Source organism: Amaranthus tricolor, chromosome 7 (genome assembly GCF_026212465.1).
Source record: "Amaranthus tricolor cultivar Red isolate AtriRed21 chromosome 7, ASM2621246v1, whole genome shotgun sequence".
In the NCBI taxonomy this organism is placed as follows: Eukaryota; Viridiplantae; Streptophyta; class Magnoliopsida; order Caryophyllales; family Amaranthaceae; genus Amaranthus; species Amaranthus tricolor.
Window position 1 is genome coordinate 31,184,507 of NC_080053.1, and position 23,548 is coordinate 31,208,054.

Here is a 23,548-nt window from a genome sequence, read left to right on the forward strand (position 1 = left end):
AACATCAAGATCAGCAAAACAACACAAAAAAAAACTCCATTTATAAGCAATTAATCATCTTTTACACTCTCCAATAGACCCCATCACACACATTCCCTATATCATCATCATCTGTTCCTTTCCTGTTCAAAATTCCTACAAAAAACCAATGGGAGATGATAATACACCAAGAGAACAATTAATACCCACATCAAAAAACACTGTAAAATCATTCAATCGTCTTCTATCACACGCCCATGACGAATTACACACTTTCCGATCTTACCTTCGTTGGATGTGTGTTGATCAATCCAATATTTACACTACAATTTTATGTTGGTTTACATTTCTTGTTTTTGCAATCTTAGTTCCTGCTTTTTCCCATTTTTATCTTGCTTGTTCTTCGTGTGATGCTAAACATCATCGACCTTACGATTCTCTTGTTCAGCTTTCGCTATCCAGTATCGCAACGCTGTCGTTTCTTTGTTTGACTCGGTTTTTGAGGAAATATGGGTTGAGAAGGTTCTTGTTTTTCGATAAACTTGTTAATGAGAGTGATTCTGTTCGACATAATTATACTATTGAGCTCAATGTAAGTTTCTAAATTCTCAATTTCGGCTTATTTTTGATTAGGGGTTTTGTTTTTGGTTTTCTGGGTTGTTTAATTTAATTGGGTTTTTGTTGATTTGATTTTTATTGATTTGATTGCTTTGTTTCATGTCCCCTGCTTCTGGGTTTGTTGAATTTGGGAGAGTTTTTGATTAATCTATCAGATTTTGTGTCTAAATTATCAGTCGTTTTTTCTTAATAAGATTGATGGAGGTACTTTATTACCTTTTCAAATTCAGACTCTACTTTAAATCGGGAAATTAGATATGATGTTAGTTTCCATTGGTTGCGCATGTTTTTATTATTTGGGTGCAGTGGCTAGTGTGCGCCGAACACTCTAATGAAAAATTTAATAGTCATACTTATCTTTCTTTATAAAATTTATTCCAATTTATTACCATCTAAACATATCATATTAGATAGTAATAAAAAATTGTAAAAATTTTTTTTTTTATGATTATACTTTCATTACATGGAAATCATATGATACGCATAATGAAAATTTATACCATAAATCATTTCCAGTTAATGATTAATGTAGTATATAAGTAAATTGTAACAGTCAAATTTAAGTTCTTGGGTAGTGATAATTGTATGCTTGAAATTGAAATTTATACTTACTCTATAGTATATTGAGTATAAATATTTTAAAATATTATCATGTGTTCAAAGTCCAAGCTGTTTGATTGAATTGTTTCTGGTTGCTTCTAAATTTGATCTTAGTGAATAATTAGCTGTCCTTTGTTTTTGTAACATGTTGATTAATGGAAATCATTATAAATCCGGTTGTAAAGCTTGTGATTGTCAATAAAAAGTTGGCTAACAGCTTTTTTTTTATCAATAACATTGAACTTTTAGTTTCCTTGTGTTTTCTTTCCTTTTCTATTTGCAAAAATGCCAAAAGTTTATTTCAAAAGGTTGGGGGTAGATTAGATGAAGTGATATTCATCTTAATTTTGACCTGTAAATTTAAATCCATTCATATATTTATATCTTATTATCTAAATGGCATTAAATAACTCTCACATATGTAAGGTTGGGGCGGAATGAACTCTGCCTTACCTTTGTTAGTGATAACAAACTGTTAGGCCGCGACAATTTTATCAATTAATCACTCCGCATGTCCACTTGTATTGATCATTGATGCACCCATGGGGCACCCGCAAACTACCCACAAACCCGTGGTAGTAAGTGTGGACTTGCATATATACTTGATGAAATTCACTCTTCCCCAAAACCATATGATATTAGAAGGATCACCCATCAAATATTATATACAAGTCCACAGTCTATAATTTTAGTAATTGAAATCTTCCTCAACATGTAAAGTATTTCCAACTTAAATATCTTATTTTCCATTGACTATTTATCTATTTGCAGCAGAGAGTTAATTTGGAGAACAATGGGAAAATTAAACAATGTGGATGTTTCTAGATTGCATCATTACATAATTGTAAGGTTCAAGAAATGTGGCATAGAAGGAATGAATACTTGACTTTTAGGTTTTGAATTCTTTGTGTCTTTATCAAAAAAGCACTAAAATATTTGGCTTGGATAGGTGTAGTATTCTTTGATAATAGAGAAAAATCTTCTTGGCCATTACTTAATGTTTCTTAAAGTATTCTTTACTTAATGTTTCTTAGGTGTAGAATTAATTGATAAAAGAAATTATACCATGATTTAGGGAGCTTAATTACATTTACCCACTATTGGATAGTTCATTTGCATGAGGTGGTATTTAATGATTAATTTGATAAATAATTATATATTATTTTATTAAGTAATTAGCAAAAAATAAATACATATAATCTTTATATCCTCAATACTATTTTAGATGTTGCCGAATTTTTTTATTTAGGAACTAGGATTGACAATAAGTTGCCTTATATTATTATCTATATTGTTCTTTTGCTAACCTTGGGAATTGGGATTGTTGCTTGGATTAAAAACTGCTTTAGATAGTTGACTGCTGAATTTTAAATTTTAACACTCCACCGTAGGAGTTTCACATCATCACCTATTTGCCCCAAAGATGTCAAAAAGCTCAGAATATTAGCCAAGAGTGGTACTTCTTCAAATCAAGTCAAGTTTTGTTCATGTTGGATTTAGGTCATATAATTTTAGTGTAAATTTGAGTTTGGATCATATAATAGTATAGTATATAATCAGTTTTTCTCCTTTCGATTCTTATTAACTAGCAAAAAGGGGCGGACCCACGAAAAAAAATACACAGAAAAAATCCAATACACAAATATATATACAAAACTATCATAAAACAATACTGACCCTATTTATCTTTTTAAAACTCATGCGATCTCGTATATACTCTATGTGACCACCATAAATGCAACTTGACAAACTTTAGTCCTTTCAATCATGCACTAATTTGGATGTAACCCAAACTTCATGTGAAAATGATCTACTTTTGTCATTGAAAGTAAGTAGATTGTACAAGAAAAATGATGAATGATAAGTTGTAGGCCATAGTAATCCTATGCCTTGTATTAATTTTGATGATGTGAAATGATTCTCTCTTTGAAAAGAGTACGAGTATGAATTGTCCGTTATCTTTTCTTATCCAGACCATGTTTTCGAGCGGGATATTGGGTTGATCAAGAGGTGTTCAAAACAATTTCGATGACCCAATACATACCCAACCTTGTAACCAAACCTTGTAACCAAACCCGATTTGGCCCGACTTAAAAAATGATTTACAATTATGTAAAAACCAATATGGATACAAAATCCGATTTCAAACTGACCCGAAACCCCTAACCTGAAATCAACTAAATGACCCGAATGAACACCGCTAGGTTGATGATGATGATGATGTGAAATGATGTTAGAATATAGTGATATTGATCAACTTTGCTTGTTATGCTTATGCAGAGATCACTGAAGATAGTATCCGTCTTTGTACTCCCATGTTTTGTTGCTGAATGTGCCTACAAAATTTGGTGGTATGCTTCTGGATCCTCCCAAATTCCCTTCTTGGGTAACATCATCTTAAGCGACATTGTAGCATGCTCATTAGAGCTTATCTCATGGCTGTATCGGACATTAGTCTTTTTCCTGGTGTGTGTTCTCTTCCGTCTGATCTGCTACCTCCAAATCCTGCGGCTGAAGGATTTCGCCTCTGTGTTCCAAGTAGATTCAGATGTTGGGTCTGTTTTGGTGGAACACCTTCGGATCAGGAGGCATTTGAGGATTATTAGTCATCGTTATCGTGCATTTATCTTATGCGCATTGATATTCATCACTTCGAGCCAATTTACTGCTCTATTGTACACTACTAAAAACCATGCTAATATGAGCATTTTCAGAGCCGGAGAACTAGCAGTAAGTCTCTTGCACCAAGTTTTCTTAGGGCTGTTTCATTTGTAAAGCAATTTGTCTAGATCTGCTGTTGTTTTGTGCTAACTGCGAACTTGTGTGCTATAACATACTCCAAAGCCAAATTTGTATATTTCTGAGACACTTATCACTTATCTAATGAAAGAATCATCAGTGTTGTTTGGCAAACAACTGATTGCTAATTACAGTGACCAATTTGACCAGCTGATTTTGAACCCATTGCTCTATTGTATGGTTTGACAATCCACCCTCTATTTTTATTAAAATAAGCTAAAATTGCCTGATAAGCTATTTTGCCAAACACCATGGTGACTGGTATGTGTGATTCTTGTCGTATCCGAGTTCCGTTTATGTTTGTCCATAACGTAAATGATTATTAGATATACGTAGTGGTTTTCACATAATATTAAAGAACAGAGATAACGTAGAGGGTAGGATTGGAAAATGATATGAAAAATTTAAGCTTACAAGTTGAGATTGTAGAGAATATAGAGACAAATTAGGTGGCGACCAATAGAATGATATATTGATTCATGTAGCTTAACCCAAACTGATGAGAGCTAGGAATTTGTTGTTTTTGATGTGTGTAGTTATGCTCCATGACTTTAATGACTGGTCTAGCCATAATACTGAGAAGTGCTACAAAGATAACACACAAAGCTCAGGCAATCACATCTCTTTCTGCGAAATGGCACGTGTGTGCAACCATCGACTCCTTTGCTACCACCTCTGAGACCGAAACACCAGTAGTTCAAAACTCCAATGGTGCGGGAAGTGCTGGTTTCTTTGATGCTCGTAGTGGAGACTCAGATGACGATGATGCTGGAGACGAGGAAGATGATGTTGACAACACTAAGTTTCTTCCTGCGTATGCCTACAGCTCAATCTGTTTTCAGAAACGACAAGCTCTAGGTAAGTGAAAATCGCTTCGTTTTTCTTGCACAAATGCTCAAAGTATAAAGAACGATACTTGAATTTCGTAATTGGTATTTGGCAGTGACATATTTCGAAAACAACAAAGCTGGGATTACAGTTTACGGATTCATGTTAGATAGGGCTTGGCTGCAACTCATTTTTGGTATTGAGTTATCCTTAGTACTCTGGCTGCTCGGAAAAACCATTGGTATCTAATGCACACGATCACACGAACATCATTATTAGAGCTTGAAGACTATTTATTCAATCTTCAATAATTCGTCGATCTTATAGTCCTCACTTTCGTAGACGTTTTCTCACCAATCACTAAGACGAGGCAGGTTGTGGCTGCGACTGGTTTGTCAGTTTAGTCGTCCTGCAAAGCGACATCATTGAAGTACAATGCTATTTTGTGTTTACGTACCATTTGTAGATTCTACACCCTATTTGGCTTCCGTCTTGTACTTAGCATCTTCATAAACGGGGAATAATAGGCTTGTCGATCATTGTTGCTCGATATTTGTTGATTCGTGGTATTCTTTCGAAATAATTGATATGTTTGTATGCCTTTTTTGTTACCTTGGAGTTTTTCTCATGTTCTTTTTTTGTACGTGTAATTATTAATTGTTTGATAGAATAATTAATTTTTTCAGAGTATTTATGTTTACGCGAAGAGATAATTTTACGTGAAAAAATAAATGTTGGGAATATGTGAGCAAGGCTAGTGTAGAATTCGTTACCTCATTGTCATCAATAGTTTCCATATATGCTCTCATCTCACGTAACCTTGTTTGAAGGATTATATGTACGCAACATTATTATTGTTAATTACAATGAGGTTATTTTTGATCCATCTTAATGTTATTTGCAACTTCACATGAATAAACGTCTATATAAATACAAGGGGCCTAGGGCAAATGATGACATCAAATCTTTGTTTAAACAACAAGATGCTAATATCTGACTTAGGCGTGCTATAGCTATGGTTAGGGAGTGTTCAAAAGTATCGAATTCGATGACTTGCCGACCCGTTTCATAAATGGCGGGTCAAAAAATAAAAAATTGAAAAATCCGGGTCGGGTTATGGGCCGATTTCAAATTGATCTGGGTACCTGTTAATCACCCGCTTAATAGTTAATATATAGAGTTATTTGTTTCAGGGTTTTCACTAGTCTCACATATGCCCTTCCTTCTGTGTTTTATCTTTCAAAGTTTGAGGGGCTGTTTTTCATTCTCAAATTTCAAAATTGAAACATCTTTCCTTAACCCAGTTATTTGTTTTACTCTATTTATTCAATTCCCTCAATCTAGAACCTTCTTCTACCCATCATCATATCTTTATTTAACTGTAATTTATACCTTAAATCCCAGTATTAAACCCATACCATATTCCTAGTCCTCATTATGAAAATCTAAACGCCATAAAATTGCTTCTAGGTATTTTCAAAAATGAAAAGTGTAACTACAAAAGAAGAGATTAAACTTGTTTATAAGACCAATGGAAGGGCTTCATGAGATGGATCCACCTCTGTTTTTTATCAAGACTTTTGATATGATGGAAAATTCTTCTACTGATACTATTGTTTTTTGGAGTTCAGCTTCAAATTGCTTTATTGTTTGGGTTTTTTGGAGTTTTGCCCAGATTTTTCCCATAAAAATAGCCACGTAATTAACAATCTTATCTACCTAAAATATCAAAAAATAAAATCGGGTACCCGGTGTTCCGACCCAACTTATTCGGGTACCCATTAAAAAGGTATCCGACTTACCGAGTACCCGAAATACCAGATACACACTAATGAACACTACTACCTATGGTGCTTGTCCGTTTGGTTTGGCTTTGCTCAAGCTTGCTCATTTACTATTCAAGCTTAATCTTAATTATCATTTCACATCGAATCATCCTCTCTCTCTCTATATATATATATATATATATATATATATATATGTATATATGTATATATATATGTATATATGTATATATATATGTATATATGTATATATATGTATATATATATATATATATATATATATATATATATATATATATATATATATATATATATATATATATATATATATATATTAAAAATATAATTAAAATGTTATTTCTAAAATGAGAACACTTTTAGGATTTCCTTAGATTCGAATAAAATTTTAAATATTAATTTTACACTAATTCTTAAATGAAATGGTCTCACGGTGAGACCATCTTTATTAGACCGGCTCAATATACATTTTTTGTTTTAAAATGATCACTTAGAACGTTAAAGTGATCACTTATAATTTTAATATAATCACTTTTTTATAGTCTTAGACTAGATTACTCATAATCTTTAAACGATTACTTATGATCTTAAATTAATCAATTGAAAAAATAGGATATTATATGAGAACCATCTCATAGTGAGACAGTCTCATACAGTATAAAAACTCCCTGACACAATTTTTTTTTTTAAAAATAGTGAAAGATTTAGATGACTATCTGAGGATCAAGTCCCAACAATGCTTAAATATTTGACACTCTTCTAATCATGCAAATTAGCATATTACTCACAAATGAAAAAAATTGAATAAAAATCAAATAATCGATAAAAGTTTGCAGAAAGAGATTACGAAAGAAAAAGAACGTATGAGATAAGTTTTTTTAGGATGTTATGTGCTATAAAATATCTTGGTACACATAACTTTTGCCACCTTAGTGAGGGTAGAAAACATTATAGTAGGAGGTAAGAGGAGTCGAGGAAGACTCAGGAAAACTTGGGATGAGCAAATAACAGTTGACTTACATGAGTTAAACCTCTCTGAAGGTCTGACTAAGGAAAGGGGTAGTTAGAGGCGCCATATTCATGTTTCAGACTACTGATGTCTTCTTAGGTTACCTTTGGGTGTTCTTGCCATCTTGTTTCTCTCGTTTCTTTTATTATTAGTTTTGTATTCTTTTTTTGTTTTCTTTTGTAGTTCGTTCTACTTATTTATTTTATTTATATGCATTCCATTTATCTTTTCCGTGCAGCTACGTCTTATTATCTTTCTCGAGCGGGGGGACTCCTTTGGTCGCGCTGTCGCGCTCTCCTTTACTGGTATGAATTGCCGCCGTCCTTCCCTCCCCAGACTCTGTCCATAGTTTTTTATAAAAGGGATACATTGGGTAGGATGATGATTATGATGATGACTCACTATGAAAATAAAAAAAAATTAAGGGAAATTATATATGGTGATCCGTGAGCCTAACCAACTTTTATATGTAGTAGATAAAATGTTAAGTTTTTTGTTAAATTAATTACTCATTTCGACTGGATTACATAATATGTGGTCAATTAGGGTGATCGCGACCTCTATTTTTTTGAAAAAAAAGTCATTATGTTCAGAAAAAATAGCATAAAGTTAACAAAATACTTCATTTTTATCTATCATGCGAAGAAGTTATAAGCCTACAATCACTATGTGAATTAAAAAATTATCTACCGCATAAAAAAATCAAAATTGAGTTCGTCACAAAGGCGTTGACCTAAATTTTTATAACATCTCATCTTGACGTACGTCGTTTACCCCTAAAAACATTTTCATGCTAACGGTATTCAACGACCATTCATCTAAATTGTAATCATAAACACGACGTCGTTTACTCAAAACTGATTTTCAAAAATTTATCTCTATTATACTTTTTTCCCCGAGTTATCCTCTTCATTTTACGATCAAATTCCATAATTATAATAATCGATGAAAATTAAAAACAACAGAAAATATAATTGCAGAGAAAAAATCTTTTTCCACATTCAATTTTTTGGATTAATTAATTAATTTAAGGGTGTAATTATGGAAATAACTGGGCCTTCAACTAGCTTTTGCTCCAAAGAAACACGAAAAATTTATCAAGAGTGGTTTAATTTTGCAGATTCTGGTATTTAATTTTGTTACCCATCTTTTCTTTTTGATCTTTTTTTTTTTAAATTTTTAAATTTTTAAATTTTTTTTATAATTTGTTGAATTAGTAAAATAATAGATTTGGTTTGTTTTGTATTGGAAATTGCTTAATTTAGATGGGGATGGTCGATTAACGGGGCATGATGCAATTTTATTCTTTAGCTTGTCAGATTTGCACAGAGATGATCTCAAACAGGTTTTCTTTTTTTTTTTTTTGCTCATTTTTTTTTATTAAAAAATAAATTTAGTTTTTGTAATGTACTAAATCCTTATGATCTGTTTAGCCGTTGGTACTAAATCGCTCTAGAGAAAATGCTTTATAATGTGAATTTTTATGAGATGTAGTCATTTTCACGGCGATAAAGCATTGATTATACTAAAGTTTTTGTTTAGGATTTTTTATTATCTTTGGATATTGCATTTTTAAATGGTAATGCATTATGATGAATTTTGTGAAAGAAATAAGGTCATTGAACAAGTAGAATAAATATGATTGTTAAACTTGTTAAATATTAGTCTATTAAAATTAAACCAACTTTTCATTACCATTTAATATCGACAACTAAACATGTTGTAAAAAGAATGAATCATGGTTTATTAGGGGCTAGTGTTGTATGATTCGTAGCCACTAGTTAATCACAAATCAATAAAAGTAAATCATGATCGATTGTGATCTATTTTTATGCTATTGTAAGCAAATCATGAATTTAACAAGTGAAATAGCTCGTGAGTTATGTTACACTATTTACGGCCATTCATCCATGCTTTTAGACATTTACTTAAATTGGATTTTACTTAATGGTTAGCCTTTTACATTTTGAAAGAAACATGACCACAACACCGTATCATGACCATAACGCAAGAGGTTTTGAGTTTAGCGTGATCGATTATAGGTTTAATTAATCGGGAAGTGAGTTCGTGACTATTACCACCCTTAGGATAATACTCGTATATGGTGGACCAATTAATCATCTTTATAAATGTACTAAACCAATACATTTTCATTTTTTGTTATATGTTATAGAAGTCAATATTAATAAGTTTTTAATCAAATGACTTGAGTCATAATCCATATAATTTCAAACTTAGATTCTCTTTTGATTACTCTAATTGTAACCGAAAGGGTATTTTTGCATTATATATGTTCAGAATTTTCAGTTATATATATATATATATATATATATATATATATATATATATATATATATATATATATATATATATTCCCTTGCATTTGTCTTTCTTATATGAAGGTGTGGGCCATAGCAGATGCCAAAAGACAAGGCTTTCTTGGATTCCAGGAGTTCATTACTGCCATGCAGGTTTGTTTGTTGCTCCATTTCCTTTTTTATGATTCTAATAGAAGTAAATCTCTTTACTAAAAATATCAATATTTTCCTTTTTTTAAGCTAAAATGTAAAAATTTTCATTATTAACTAAAAAATTTATCCCCTTTTCTTCTTTGAAAATGTAGTTAGTTTCATTGGTACAATCAGGGCACACAATAAATCAAGATCTCCTAACAGCTGAATGTGAGTGGCTTCTTCCAACTTGGCTTTCTTTACTTCCTATAAGCTAACGATAGACTAAAAATTAACGAATTTTTTGAAGGCCCTATTTTTTAATCAATACTTAACATATACTACATAATTTAAAATTAAGGCTCTTAATTTTTTAGGACTCCATACGATCGAACATGTGATTATGCTCAAAACCTCCCTGGCCTATTCTATCCCTTTGTAACATGAATTTCAAGTTTCTACTTCCTACCTTCGTAAAATAATCTTTTATTGTAATAATGTACATAGGGGCAGAGCAAAACCGACAAAAAAATTTATGATTCTACGTGCTTCTCTTATTTGAGACCATCACCTACTTCATCAATATACTCGAGTGTATCTTTTAATATTTGAGACCCTTTATTATTTGGGGTCCTATGCAGTGCATGTTGCACGTGCCCAAAGAGGAGGCATGATGAGGTCATTTTCAAATTAGAAAATAAAGCAAAATTCATGAGACAGATTAAAAAGAAAATATAGCAAATTCTTTTGAACAGATGTAAAATGGAGGGGAAAGTGTTTAATTACCATTTATGAAGGCTGAATACTTTTTTTATTCCTAACAGTTGATTGGGAGAATATACAGCCTCCTTCCATGCAAGATCTTACTGAAAAACTTGCTGTAAGTAATATTATCAGTATCCTTTTTTTTTTTTTTGTATTTTTTTGGCTGTATAAGTCTAAGAATTGGCTTATTTTCAATGTTTTATATGCAGAAAAGAAGGAGCAAACTCAAATCAGAATCACTAAATGGTAAGTTTTATGGACTATTACAAAACTTTTGTTTAAGTGTTCCCTTAGTGAAAAATAAGGCCCGCTTCACCGTATTGCGACCGTATTATAAAGATTAAAGATTTTTGAGTTTACTGCGAACGGAATATAGGGCCGTATTGACTGCAAAATCATTGATATTGGACGTGAAATTTGTTTTGTAACTGTTACCGTTAGTGAAACAATATTTTTGCACTATGATGTTCCTCTCAACATATTTGTTGAATTCTTTTATAGGCTATTCTGCAAATAGGAGAAAACTCCACCCTACAAGATCAGCTCCTTGGTTCAGTACATCAAGATCTTCAAAAAAGGTAATCATGTATCTATAATTCATAATGTCATAAGGTCGGCAACATAAACCAATATATTTGTTTCACTATTGTCCATATGAACCAATAGATTAATTTCAATAAGCATCCCCATGGCTTCTTTTTCAGTATTCATTTCGATTTTCTACTATCTGAACTCGTTTCATTCGAATCTGTTAGAGGTGCTCACTCGGGTTATCGGGTCGATTTTGGGTCAAGTGTTTCGAGTCGGTTCAAAATTGGGTTTTGTACATCAGTTTTTACATAATTGGGAATTCATTTTTAAATCGGGTCAATGGTATTCGGTTACAAGGTCGAGTGCTTATCAGGTCGTCGAGTCTATTATGAATAGCTCTAGACGTTCTTATGCTAAAAGTGTGGTTATTTGGTTTGTAATCTTGCTGTCTTTTCTGATCATTTTCAATGACTATGCATTTCCAGATACAATTATCTACCGTTACGTCTATAATTGATGGACTGAAGAAGTTGTACAATCAGAAGTTACTGCCACTGGAGTCAAGTTATCACTTCAATGATTTTGTGTCACCATTATTAGTAAGTTTTAAGCCACTTAATCAGAGTTTGTTCCTTGCCACTTTCTATTTGTGTCTGCTAATGCACCGTGCTGTCTTACACGCCCTCTCACATTAGAGCTCTAAATGTGTGGATACAACAAATACACTCTTCGAACCTAACTCGAAATACTCAAGTTCAAATCACGTTTGCTCCGATACTATGTTAAGATATCAACTCAAACAAAAGCTTAAACTGATAGAACATGTCAAAGAACCAATTCAAAGTAGTTGATGATAAATTTGTTAACGGGTTTATACGTAACCAGACCCGCATAAGATGAGAGTTGGTTGTATATAAACTCGACGAGGTTCCATCCTAAAACTAATTGATATTAAAAGTAGCCCATCAAGTTTATATGTTAGTCAATCTCCCTCAAATTGTTCGACGTGATCGTTGAAGCCCCAGCATAGGTTACCTATTCAATTTGTTTTGCAGACGAACAGTGATTTTGACGCCAAGCCTATGGTGATGCTTTTGGGGCAGTATTCCACCGGAAAGACGACATTTATCACGCACTTGCTAAAAACTAGTTACCCTGGTAATTTGTGTCATATTTGGTCATTCTTGATTCATCCCCTTCATTTTTTTATGATTCAAATGTGTTAGACTAATGTGTTTAATGGGCGGGGCCTTCATTTTGAGCTCTTATCCGACCCATTTTTAGAAGGGTTTTGTAAGGGCCGGGTTAAAAGTGTCAGGGCCGAAAACGGGCTCTATTATAGTTGAAATGGAGCGGGCTATAAAAGGGTTTAATAAGGGCCGAAAGCGGGCCTTTTGTAAATTGTAAGAATAGGCGGGAAATGATGTTTGTACCAGCGTCAAGAAACATCCAGCAAGTTTTCTTCCCCCTCATGGAAATCTGTCTTATAGCAATTGTCATCCTGTTTGGCAAAAGTTTTCTGATTCGAAGGCCCCTATCCAGCCCGACCCATATTTACTTGAGTCCGGCCCGACCCATATCCAACCCATTGAACTCCCCTAGTTGAGACTTACTTTCTGAAGGAGCAATGAAATGTGTTGAACTTGTACTCCTAGTCAATAGTGAACATTTCTGATTTGATATATTTCGATTTCATGTAGGAGCACATATCGGACCAGAGCCTACAACAGATCGATTTGTCGTTGTTATGGTATCAAAATGATCCACTTAAATCTGGTATTCCGCCTTGTTTAGGAGCCAGAAAAGAGCCTAATTGCGCGTTTTTCCCCTGTAGTCTGGTCCTGATGAAAGGAGCATTCCAGGAAACACGGTTGCAGTTCAAGCAGACATGCCATACACCGGTCTCACAGCTTTTGGGACGGCCTTTTTGTCTAAATTTGAATGTTCCCAGATGCCGCACTCAGTAAGTTTCAAGAGATCGTTATCTGCATAATGGTTTTTGATTTCTGCTACAAAAAATATGGGTGTTTTATGATTGAACTTTTTACCCTGAAGCTTTTGGAGCATATTACGTTGGTCGATACTCCAGGAGTGTTGTCTGGAGAGAAACAACGAACACAACGAAGCTATGATTTCACTGGTGTAACATCTTGGTTTGCTGCTAAATGTGACCTTATCTTGCTGCTGTTTGATCCCCATAAACTTGACGTTAGCGATGAATTTAAGCGTGTGATCTCTTCTTTAAGGGGTCATGATGACAAGATTCGTGTTGTTTTGAACAAAGCAGATCAAGTCGACACTCAACAGGTATTCGGGTTCCCATGGCCTTAGTTTTGTTCATAGTTATATTTGCTAACAAGGGCATGTCGGAAACAACCTATTTGTTATTGCTAACAAAGATAAGGTTGCGTACATCTGATCTCACAAAACCCGCTTAAATGGGAGCCACTTAACTGAACCTCTTTGTTATCGCTGAAAAGAAAAAGGTTGTGTACATTATGACCTCACAAAACCCGCTTAGATGGGAGCCACTTAATTGACAACCAACTAATGATAGTCTTTTTGGTGTCTATGGTAGTTGATGAGGGTTTATGGAGCTTTAATGTGGTCGCTTGGAAAAGTTTTGAATACTCCAGAGGTAACCCGTGTTTATATTGGGTGAGTTCGTGTGCTCATTCTTTCGTCTATTCATATTTCGAGATGAACTTAGTTTTCGAAGCAACAAGCATTGTGATTCAAGTATTTTGGACTTATATAAGGCTAAAATGTTGTTCTTACTATGATAACCGGAGTCATTTTTTTCGCAGATCATTCAATGATAGACCCTCGAATGAAGGCATTGATGGCCCAATAGGTCGTGAGCTTTTTGAGAGGGAGCATGACGACCTTATTGCTGATCTAAAAGATATACCGAAGAAGGCTTGTGATCGACGGGTATGTTAACATAACATAGACGTAATCAATGCCAAGACTCAACAGAGGCTTATTGATGGCTGTTGAATCCTTGCAGATTAACGAATTCGTAAAGCGTGCAAGGGCAGCTAAGATTCATGCCCATATCATTGGTCATCTGAAGAAGGAGATGCCTACACTAATAGGAAAGGCTAAGACTCAACAAAGGCTTATTGATAACTTAGAAGATGAGTTTAGAAAGGTTCTTAGTTTTACTTCTTGTTCAATTTGCTTTGATTTTGCATTCTAGTATCATTCAACAACAATATCACGCCCATTCTCAAATGGACTATGTTTGTGTCAAAGAACCAACTCAGATAAAAACTTAAGTTGTTGCTTAATGCCCCAAAATCTCATATACGCTCCCTCACACGATAGCCTTTTGGGTAGAAGCTCCATAGTCCATAAGTTTAAGCTGATGGTTGAAGTCTCAAGATATATTATATGGTAAATCAAAAACAACCTATTTGTTATTATAAGGGTATGGTTGTTACATATGACCTAAATTCAACCACTTAATAATGACTTTTTGTTGATGGAACATTGTTGTATCATTGGACTACAATTCAACTATCATGATTAACTATTCTATTATGTACTTGTTGAATCTGTTAAGGAATCAACTCACCTATATTCTTGAGCTTATATTCCACTTTTTAAATAAGGGGTGGTTGAGATTTGAACCCGTGACCTCTTGTCAAGCTAATTTCTAATACTATATTAAGGAACCAACTCAACCAAAAGTATAAGCTTATGATTAAACCCTTGAATATATTATATACTTTTAACAGAATCTCGCTATAATGCAGGTTCAGAAGGAATTTCATCTACCAGCAGGAGACTTCCCCAATGTGGAGCAATTCAGGGAAGTTCTCAAAGGCTATAACTTTGATAAGTTTGAAAAGCTTAAACTACCGAAGATACAAGCTGTTGATGACATGTTAAGCTATGACATCCCTCAACTTCTCAAAAGTTTCAGAAATCCATACGATTAATCGATCATACTTTGAAATTTCGAGTTATATGGATTGATTAACCCAATTAATACAATTAGTGAATTAGTAGCATAATAGTTTCTTATTTTGTGGTCGTTTCACCGAGTTACGCCTCTGATAAAAATAGTTTATTTATTTTATTTATTTTATTTTAATTTTAGTTGTGACCTCTTGGAGGTCTTATATTGGACAGATGAACTGAAGTAATGTTTATCTACAATTTTGCAGTTAATTTAACAAGAATGTTTGGTTAGGGGTTGTAAGTGTAACAAAACAAAACCTTGCTATAGTAAAAAAATGAGATGATATATCTATATAAATGATTTTTGTTTATGTGTTTTTTATGTTTGCAAACCGACTATATGTATTATGATGATTTTATTGTGTACTGTTGTCTGTTGGATTTAGAATTTTACCGTAACTCTCATTTTATTGCGCATCAATATAAAATTATTTTTTACTTTTATATAATAATTTATTAATAAAATTAATAACAACTTGTGTTTTAGAACTTACTTATTTTACTTTCAAAATGAAAAACCAATTTGTTTTTTTCTTACAAAAATAACACATTTATCTATTGATTTTACTTAATACGTGAAGTATCATGAAAGAATGACTTTGACATTATGTTCTGTGCCCTAAAATAATATCATGAATTGCTCATGTTATTTCATGATGTCCTTGTTTTAATTTGTAGTATATTAATATTCGAAGTATTCAATAATCATCCACTTCATTAATTACCTTTTTTACATCATAGATTAACTATTTTTGATTTTGGGTGGAAACAATTTTCTACAAGAAGAAAGGGGAATTAATTTTGATTAGTTGTTGAAAGTTGAATCATTATCAATTAAAAGGATAAAAAAAAATATTTAAGTACTGAGCTAATTTATAAAATTTATTTTTTTGTTTTTTAAATTAATAGTACCTTTTTATCTATTTTCTTTCTCACCCTAGTTAAATTGCTATTATATATATATATATATATATATATATATATATATATATATATATATATATATATATATATATACTATAAAAGTTGTACTACTTTTTATTTATGTAAAATTGCACATGACGTTCGTTAACAAGGTCAATCAAAAATAATCTCTTTATTAATTTTATCATCAACAAGGGTAGGAGAAAGTATAAATCCGTCCCTCCTAAACTCCACTCTACACAAAAGTCACCTAATAATATTCGGGTAATAAAATGTTGTTATTACTTTCCTTACTATAAAAGTGGTTTTTTCGTCCAATATAACAATTTAACTGAGACAGATGAGTATTATGGACCCACCCTTCCACTAAATGGAGCCAATCCCTATCCAAGCCCAACTTTAATCATGGGTTTGGCTAGATTACAAGATTCCCCAGCCACTTTGTAATTGTTTTCCAATTCCAATAGGCAGTCTCTGTGTTTCATTGTATCTGCGCCTGCCATTTCCCCTTCCCACTGAAAACAGCACACTTACTAAACCTCTTTCTTCCCGTGTGCTTCAACATCAACGGTTTAAGGTTCGTAATTCCTTCTATAGTTATCTCCTTAAATTGACTTACTTTTCTGTATTACATAATCAATATTTGTCATTCGAAGTTTTCAATCGTCTGTTTCAAAATTTCAGTTTCTGGATATTTTTTTAGTACCACAAAGGATTGTTGATTGCTGATTGTAATTTGCGGTGTTTGATTACATGTAAGTGTTTCAGTGTATGTCATTGCCCTTTTGTTTTGGACCCAATTAAGATTATTTTCTCCTTTGAATTTATGTGTTTTTTGGGCATTTATGGGTGCTTTTTATCATGACCTATCAAGGAAGCTACTTTTTTTTTTTTTTTTTTTTTCCTATTGTGATTCATGGGGGAGGTTTATATTTGTGGGATTTGAAGCTCAAATGTGCTTTCTAACTTTATCATTGAATTTGATACAAATATATAGTATGTATATATATATGTTCATGTTTTTTTAATGTTCTTTGGTTTGTAAAAAAATAAAAATGTCTAGATGGGATGAAGTTAAAGGTTAAGTATGGGGATGAGAATTGGTGAAACACTTTGGGGTAACTCAAAAAAATATAAATTGTAGCGAATTTATTAGGACCGATAAAAAATCATAGTCAAAGGAATACTTTTAAAGCCTAAACATTTTGTAGTTGCTTTTGGGTTGTGTGGTATGTGGTGGCCTGGTGGGCTATGTCACTCGGACACCTTATCTTATCTCAAGTATAAGGGTCGAATGCTCAATATTTTGACATGGGTATGGACACTTGACACTTATTTTTGTATCAAATAGCTGAATTGGACACTTTGATGCGTGTTGGTATGAGTAGGAGGAGGTTGGGTGAAGGGGTATAGGAAGGAACGATTTTGAATTTTGATTGATTCTTTGATCATATCTTGTGTGTTTTAACGGTCTAGGAATTGTTTAGCTTTGTCTTTTAGATTATTTGGAGATACTCATAATGTTAATTGCTTTGGAATCACAATGTATGGCCCATGTATTCTTGTTGTAATTTGGTGCATGATTGCTGAAATTTCCCGAAATATATATTTTCCCAACCTATTCTAATACCATGCTACCTTTATACTGCTAGAATCAAAAATGCAAGCTTCTCTTGTAATCCCGAATGTGGGTTCGAACTTTGCGACTCCCTACATATCTAGTCGATTAGCTCATATTCCTCAATGTCATCGTCCTCTAAAATGTGTTGCTGCTGTCACGACTCCGACAACTGAACCACCATCAACAGTGTCATCCGAATCTGCAGGGAAGCTCAACAAGTATAGTTCTCGAATTACTGAACCCAAGTCTCAAGGTGCCTCGCAAGCCGTGCTTTATGGAGTCGGGCTCTCAGAGGATGATATGAGCAAACCCCAAGTGGGTATTTCATCAGTTTGGTATGAAGGCAATACGTGCAATATGCATCTGTTGAAATTAGCAGAAGCAGTGAAAGAAGGAGTTGAAGAAGCCGGGATGATTGGCTTTAGGTTCAATACTATTGGTGTCAGTGATGCTATTTCTATGGGTACTAGAGGCATGTGTTACAGTTTGCAATCGCGGGATTTGATTGCGGATAGTATAGAGACGGTCATGTCTGCTCAATGGTATGATGGCAATATCTCTCTTCCTGGATGTGACAAAAATGTGAGTATTGGTTCTTCTGGTAATCAACTTGTCTATGGTGTTTTTTATTAGTGTCTACTTTCCTTGTTTAGTTGCAACCCTCTTTGTGTTTCCATCTTTTGCTTTGAATATCCTTTTGTTTATGGTGACTAGTTTTTACTGTTAAAGATCTATAGGTATTGTTTCAATAATCATTAGAATGGGTTTAAAAGATTTTAAAACAGATTATATAACTTAAAATTTAATAAAAATGGGTTGAGGTAGTGGATATTGATTCGATGTACTTTCTCCGTTCTGAAATACTCGCACCCGATTGTAACATGTTGTGTGGAAAAACGTCATTATCAGTAGCAAGTATAATAGAATGGAGGAAGTAGTTGTTTAACATATATCTGGTCTGTAAAGTAATCTAATATTGGTTTTAGCTTTTTTACTTCTTCAAAGTTCCACCCATTTGATACATGGGATACATGTTGGATATAAAATGTCGAAAATTGGATTTTAATTTTGATAGCTGGATTTTGTGGTATTATTACCTCATGATGTTTCTTCTTCAAGGCCGAAGCATTGTTGTTGAGTACAAGATTTTGGTTTATTATGCAATAAATCGATTGTTTTGTTTGCAGATGCCTGGCACAATCATGGCAATGGGACGCCTTAATAGACCTGGCATCATGGTTTACGGCGGTACAATCAAGGTTAACCTCTCAGAAAAGTTAATATCCTATAGACTCGTCTTTCTTTGCGCTAGTATAAGTTATCTTTTATTATGTTTTGCAGCCTGGGCATTTTCAAGGTCATAACTTGGACATCGTTAGTGCATTCCAGGTATAGTGAAAATTTTCAACTGACTTTGTATCTATTTCGCTTATTTGGTGTATTTTGTTATACATTAAGGGGATATTTGGTTTGCTAAAATTTCAAGTAGGTAACGAAAACAATTAATGAATACCCTTTCTACTTGTTTGTTTGATATGGAAAGTAATGGAATCGGTTATCATAGGGTATTGGAATCAGTTACTTTGTTGCTCCTCATGAACTAGTGGAAACAAAAACTCATCATCTCCCTTAATTGAAAAAGCTCATGAATACCCTTTCTACAACAATAACTAGAAGGATTTGTACATTACTTATCTAAACCAAACAACTTTTTAATGTAACACAATTAGTTTCCTTTCCACTCTCTTATTGGATTTCTTTCCCTTTCCACTTTAATAAATATACCAAACACCCCCTAATACTCTATACGAAATTCCAAAGATTTATACACATGCTCGTTCATTGAATCAATTTGAAGAGCATGGTTTAGTTTCTATAAGTGAGTAATGAAGATTGAGATTCTCATGTCGTAGCATCGTTGAGAATATGTTCGTGGAGCGATTACTAATGACCTGTATACAGAATTTTCGTTATCACGTTCGTAATTGTAGCTCAAATCATAAATCTGTTTTCTGTCTTTGTGTAGTGTTACGGGGAATATGTTAGCGGATCTATAAATGATGAGCAGAGGATGAATGTCATCCGTAATTCCTGCCCTGGAGCAGGTGCTTGTGGTGGAATGTATACTGCAAATACCATGGCATCAGCTATTGAGACGATGGGAATGTCTCTTCCTTATAGGTATCCTTACTGAATTTGTGTGCTTTTTATTTTCTTTCCCGGGTTATTAATTTCTCTATTCATTTTTAAGCTCGTCAACACCGGCCGAAGACCCTTTGAAGTTAGACGAGTGTCGTCTTGCCGGTAAATATCTGCTGGATTTGCTAAAAATGGACTTGAAGCCACGAGACATAATCACCGAGAAATCTCTGCGGAATGCTATGGTTGTGGTCATGGCCCTTGGTGGGTCTACCAATGCTGTCTTGCATCTCATTGCAATTGCCAGGTGTGGGAAGTCGCGTGAAAAATTTCTCGGCATGTTTAACATAGTTTCTTAATAGACCTCTTGTATTCTTGTAGGTCCGTTGATGTGAACTTGACTCTTGATGACTTTCAGAAGGTAAGCGACAAGGTCCCGTTCCTTGCAGATCTTAAGCCAAGTGGTAAATACGTCATGGAAGATGTGCATAAGGTACATATTACGCTCCATCGCCTTGATTCAACTTTGACCTTTCGTCTTGGGTTACCTTATGATATTTCTTAAGCTGTTTTGTGAATTTACGGATCTGTTAGATTGGCGGCACACCTGCAGTAATTCGTTACCTTCTTGAGCTCGGACTATTAGATGGGGACTGCATCACTGGTATTTGTTGTTGCACCCTTGGATATGCTTTTGTCTTGAACGCACATATTAGAGTTTTATTTAAATTTTTCTTTGTATTTATCGTTATTATCAGATATATGATGTCTTGTGTGTTTCCTGTTTGTCTAGTTACCGGGAAAACACTAGCCGAGAACGCCAAACTATTTCCACCCTTAGCTGAAGGTCAGGTATGATTGCTGTCTAGACCACTGACTGTTACTGATCAGATCAGTGTTACATAAATCGCTAGTTAATTCGCTTTTTGAATTCGCGATTTGCATAAATTTTCTTAAGAATAGCCCAAAACCGACCATAATTTGCTTTTTTCGATTCGTTATTCGCGAGGAGATTAGTGAATCATGTGACACTGTTACTGATTTATAAATTGAAAGTTTTGTCCTTTGGAATGGATTTTGTTTATGTTTTTGACGGTATGTTTCAGCAAATAATTCGACCGTTATCAAACCCCATCAAGGAAACTGGGCATATACAGATATTGTACGGTAATCTTGCTCCGGAAGGCTCAGTAGCAAAAATTACCGGAAAAGAAGGGCTATATTTTTCTGGTACTTACCTATATAAAGTCTAAACTTGTACGGGTTTGCTTCAGAGTTAGAACTGCTCGAATTTCCACTGAAAAAACGCGTTAAATATAAACTTTCAGGTCCTGCCCTTGTCTTTGAAGGAGAAGAAGCTATGATAGCTGCTATTTCGGCAGACCCCCAGAGTTTTAAGGTACCTTTCTCGGAATAGTTTTTACATGCGTTGTGACGGATCAATTTTGGTATGTCGTACATTTCGGTGGCTCATTTCTTATTTCAAACTTTTTTCAGGGAAAAGTAGTTGTTATTAGAGGAGAAGGGCCCAAAGGTGGACCTGGCATGCCGGAAATGTTAACACCGACTAGTGCTATAATGGGAGCCGGACTTGGGAAGGTATTTTGGCTTAACTATTATGCTTACGTAACAACTGAAATGTTCACGCACATCTTGTTTGATTTCATCCAAAACACTCGCTGATCAATTTGTATCATTAAGAGTGATACCATATCACCAAAGAGCGATTTGACCTCAACGAGTTCGAACCCTTGACTAGGTTCAATGGCCAGTTGATATGTACCTTAACTACTAAACCAATTAGTCTTGCTATATTACATAGCTCTTTGCTCCAAACACTTAACTACCATGCTCTCCTATCCCATGCATTACGTTAGTTCATCGCTTAGGAAACCGATCCTAGAATGCTCTATAGAAAGAGCTACTCCTAGTTTATATGGGTAAAATAAGATTTTATTTTAGACTCAAAAGCACATGATTAATGAAGAGTAATGAATGTTGCATTTGTATTATTGAAAGTTAATTTTCATCCCGATTTGATGGCTAAGACAAACTTTATCGGTTATTGCAGGATGTGGCTCTACTAACTGATGGAAGGTTTTCTGGAGGTTCACACGGATTTGTTATCGGTCATGTGTGCCCTGAAGCACAAGTATGCGAAACTTCTTGCATTCTAATGGATTGTTACTTTATTTTGGGACGGAAATAAAGAAGTTGGGTTGAACTTGGTGATTTAACAGCAAGTCTTATATGAGACCATCTCATAGTGAGACGGGCCCATACAGGCAGCTTAAATTATTTATATCTAAAAAAATAAAAAAATAAAAACTGTTTTTTAAATTAATTTTTTTAAGAAACTAAAAGTTGGGTCAGTCCATATTAAGTCGTCCCCATCGCGAAACGGTCTTTATAAAAAAATTGTCGTGATTTAAAACTTGCATTTACATATTTGAATGTTCAGGAGGGCGGACCCATTGGCCTAGTGCAGAATGGAGACATGATTACAATTGATGTCCAGAAAAAGAGAATGGACGTTCAGTTGACGGACGAGGAGATGGCAGAGCGAAAAAGAAACTGGACGGCTCCACCATACAAGGCTAACAGAGGAGTACTCTACAAGGTATTCTTTCGTATTCTTACGCCCTTCACAGTATAATTATACACGAGTTATGTATTTTGCTAATAGTTGTGTTCATTCGAATCGTCAGTACATCAAGAATGTGCAGTCTGCCTCAACGGGTTGTGTGACTGACGAGTAGAGCCAGATGAGGAGCCTTGATTATTACGAAGCTAAAACAGGACTTATTCGATGATTCTGGATCTTTCGGTTTGTCTTGTGCAGTGATTCGGGATTGCCTAAGACATGTAGGTTTGAGTCTTTTGTTTGCCGGTTGTAGTTTCAGTGCTTGTATCGTTGTACGTTTGTCCATTTTCGCCTAAGCTCAAGTTTACGTGCAGCAAGCGAAGTCAATAATTAACATAGTTCCTAGTTCACTTGTTCGATTTCTTTCTTATTTTCGGATATAAGGATAATTTCTTTTAGACACGAGAGAAAGTGCTTAAGGGCTTATTTAAAATTAAATTAATAAAAAGGAAAACCATTAGTTTCTACATCATTAATCAAAATTTTTCCTGAATTATACAGTAATTATTAACTAAAATATCATTATTATTTAGTAATTATTTAGGATAAATCTATATTAATCATGCTTTCTTCACAATTTTTTCTCAAGATATCAAAGCATTTTATTTTTTACAATATTATCCTCATAAACTTGAAAGTTTTAATTTTAATTGAATCTAAAAAGTCCGCAATCAACATCAAACATTAACGCTTTTTTAGTTGAAAAAATTATCATTATTTTATCATAGCAAAATCAATGAAAGTCGTGAATACAGTACATCTACTCCTTTGTCCTATTAATTTTGCCCTAAAGACAAATGGTGAGAAAATTAAAAAAAAGTGGATAAAATGAAATTTTATATGGCAAAGTGAAAAAATGTGCTTATAAGA

General features: G+C 33.8%; 3 protein-coding genes across 5 annotated transcripts; all 3 read left to right on the forward strand.

Annotated features, from left to right (window-relative positions):
- LOC130818286 (uncharacterized) lies at window positions 1–5,556 on the forward strand. The gene is made up of 4 exons (XM_057684401.1): window positions 1–571; window positions 3,478–3,927; window positions 4,533–4,854; window positions 4,940–5,556. Exons 1-4 carry the CDS (start codon window positions 149–151, stop codon window positions 5,071–5,073), a joined length of 1,329 nt encoding a protein of 442 aa, XP_057540384.1. The 5' UTR covers window positions 1–148; the 3' UTR covers window positions 5,074–5,556.
- Window positions 5,557–8,676: 3,120 nt separating this feature from the next.
- LOC130818275 (EH domain-containing protein 1-like) lies at window positions 8,677–15,560 on the forward strand. The gene is made up of 16 exons (XM_057684390.1): window positions 8,677–8,761; window positions 8,901–8,980; window positions 10,038–10,106; window positions 10,259–10,316; window positions 10,910–10,965; window positions 11,060–11,100; window positions 11,368–11,428; window positions 11,867–11,980; window positions 12,437–12,539; window positions 13,082–13,131; window positions 13,216–13,344; window positions 13,437–13,688; window positions 13,960–14,039; window positions 14,189–14,315; window positions 14,392–14,535; window positions 15,143–15,560. The coding sequence occupies exons 1-16, from the start codon at window positions 8,677–8,679 to the stop codon at window positions 15,326–15,328; spliced, it is 1,635 nt and encodes a 544-aa protein (XP_057540373.1). The 3' UTR covers window positions 15,329–15,560.
- A 1,134-nt stretch (window positions 15,561–16,694) lies between these two features.
- Window positions 16,695–23,037, forward strand: LOC130818266 (dihydroxy-acid dehydratase, chloroplastic). Of its 3 annotated transcripts, XM_057684379.1 has the most exons (16): window positions 16,695–16,851; window positions 16,959–17,029; window positions 17,927–18,477; window positions 19,083–19,154; window positions 19,237–19,284; window positions 19,922–20,076; window positions 20,147–20,341; window positions 20,416–20,527; window positions 20,629–20,698; window positions 20,828–20,886; window positions 21,141–21,264; window positions 21,363–21,433; window positions 21,532–21,633; window positions 22,106–22,186; window positions 22,496–22,654; window positions 22,743–23,037. In XM_057684379.1, the coding sequence occupies exons 3-16, from the start codon at window positions 17,935–17,937 to the stop codon at window positions 22,791–22,793; spliced, it is 1,842 nt and encodes a 613-aa protein (XP_057540362.1). In that variant the 5' UTR covers window positions 16,695–16,851; window positions 16,959–17,029; window positions 17,927–17,934; the 3' UTR covers window positions 22,794–23,037. The 3 variants fall into 3 exon arrangements, with proteins under 3 accessions (XP_057540362.1, XP_057540361.1, XP_057540360.1); XM_057684378.1 differs by lacking the exon at window positions 16,959–17,029; XM_057684377.1 differs by having other exon boundaries at window positions 16,721–17,029.
- The last annotated feature ends 511 nt before the right edge of the window (window positions 23,038–23,548 follow it).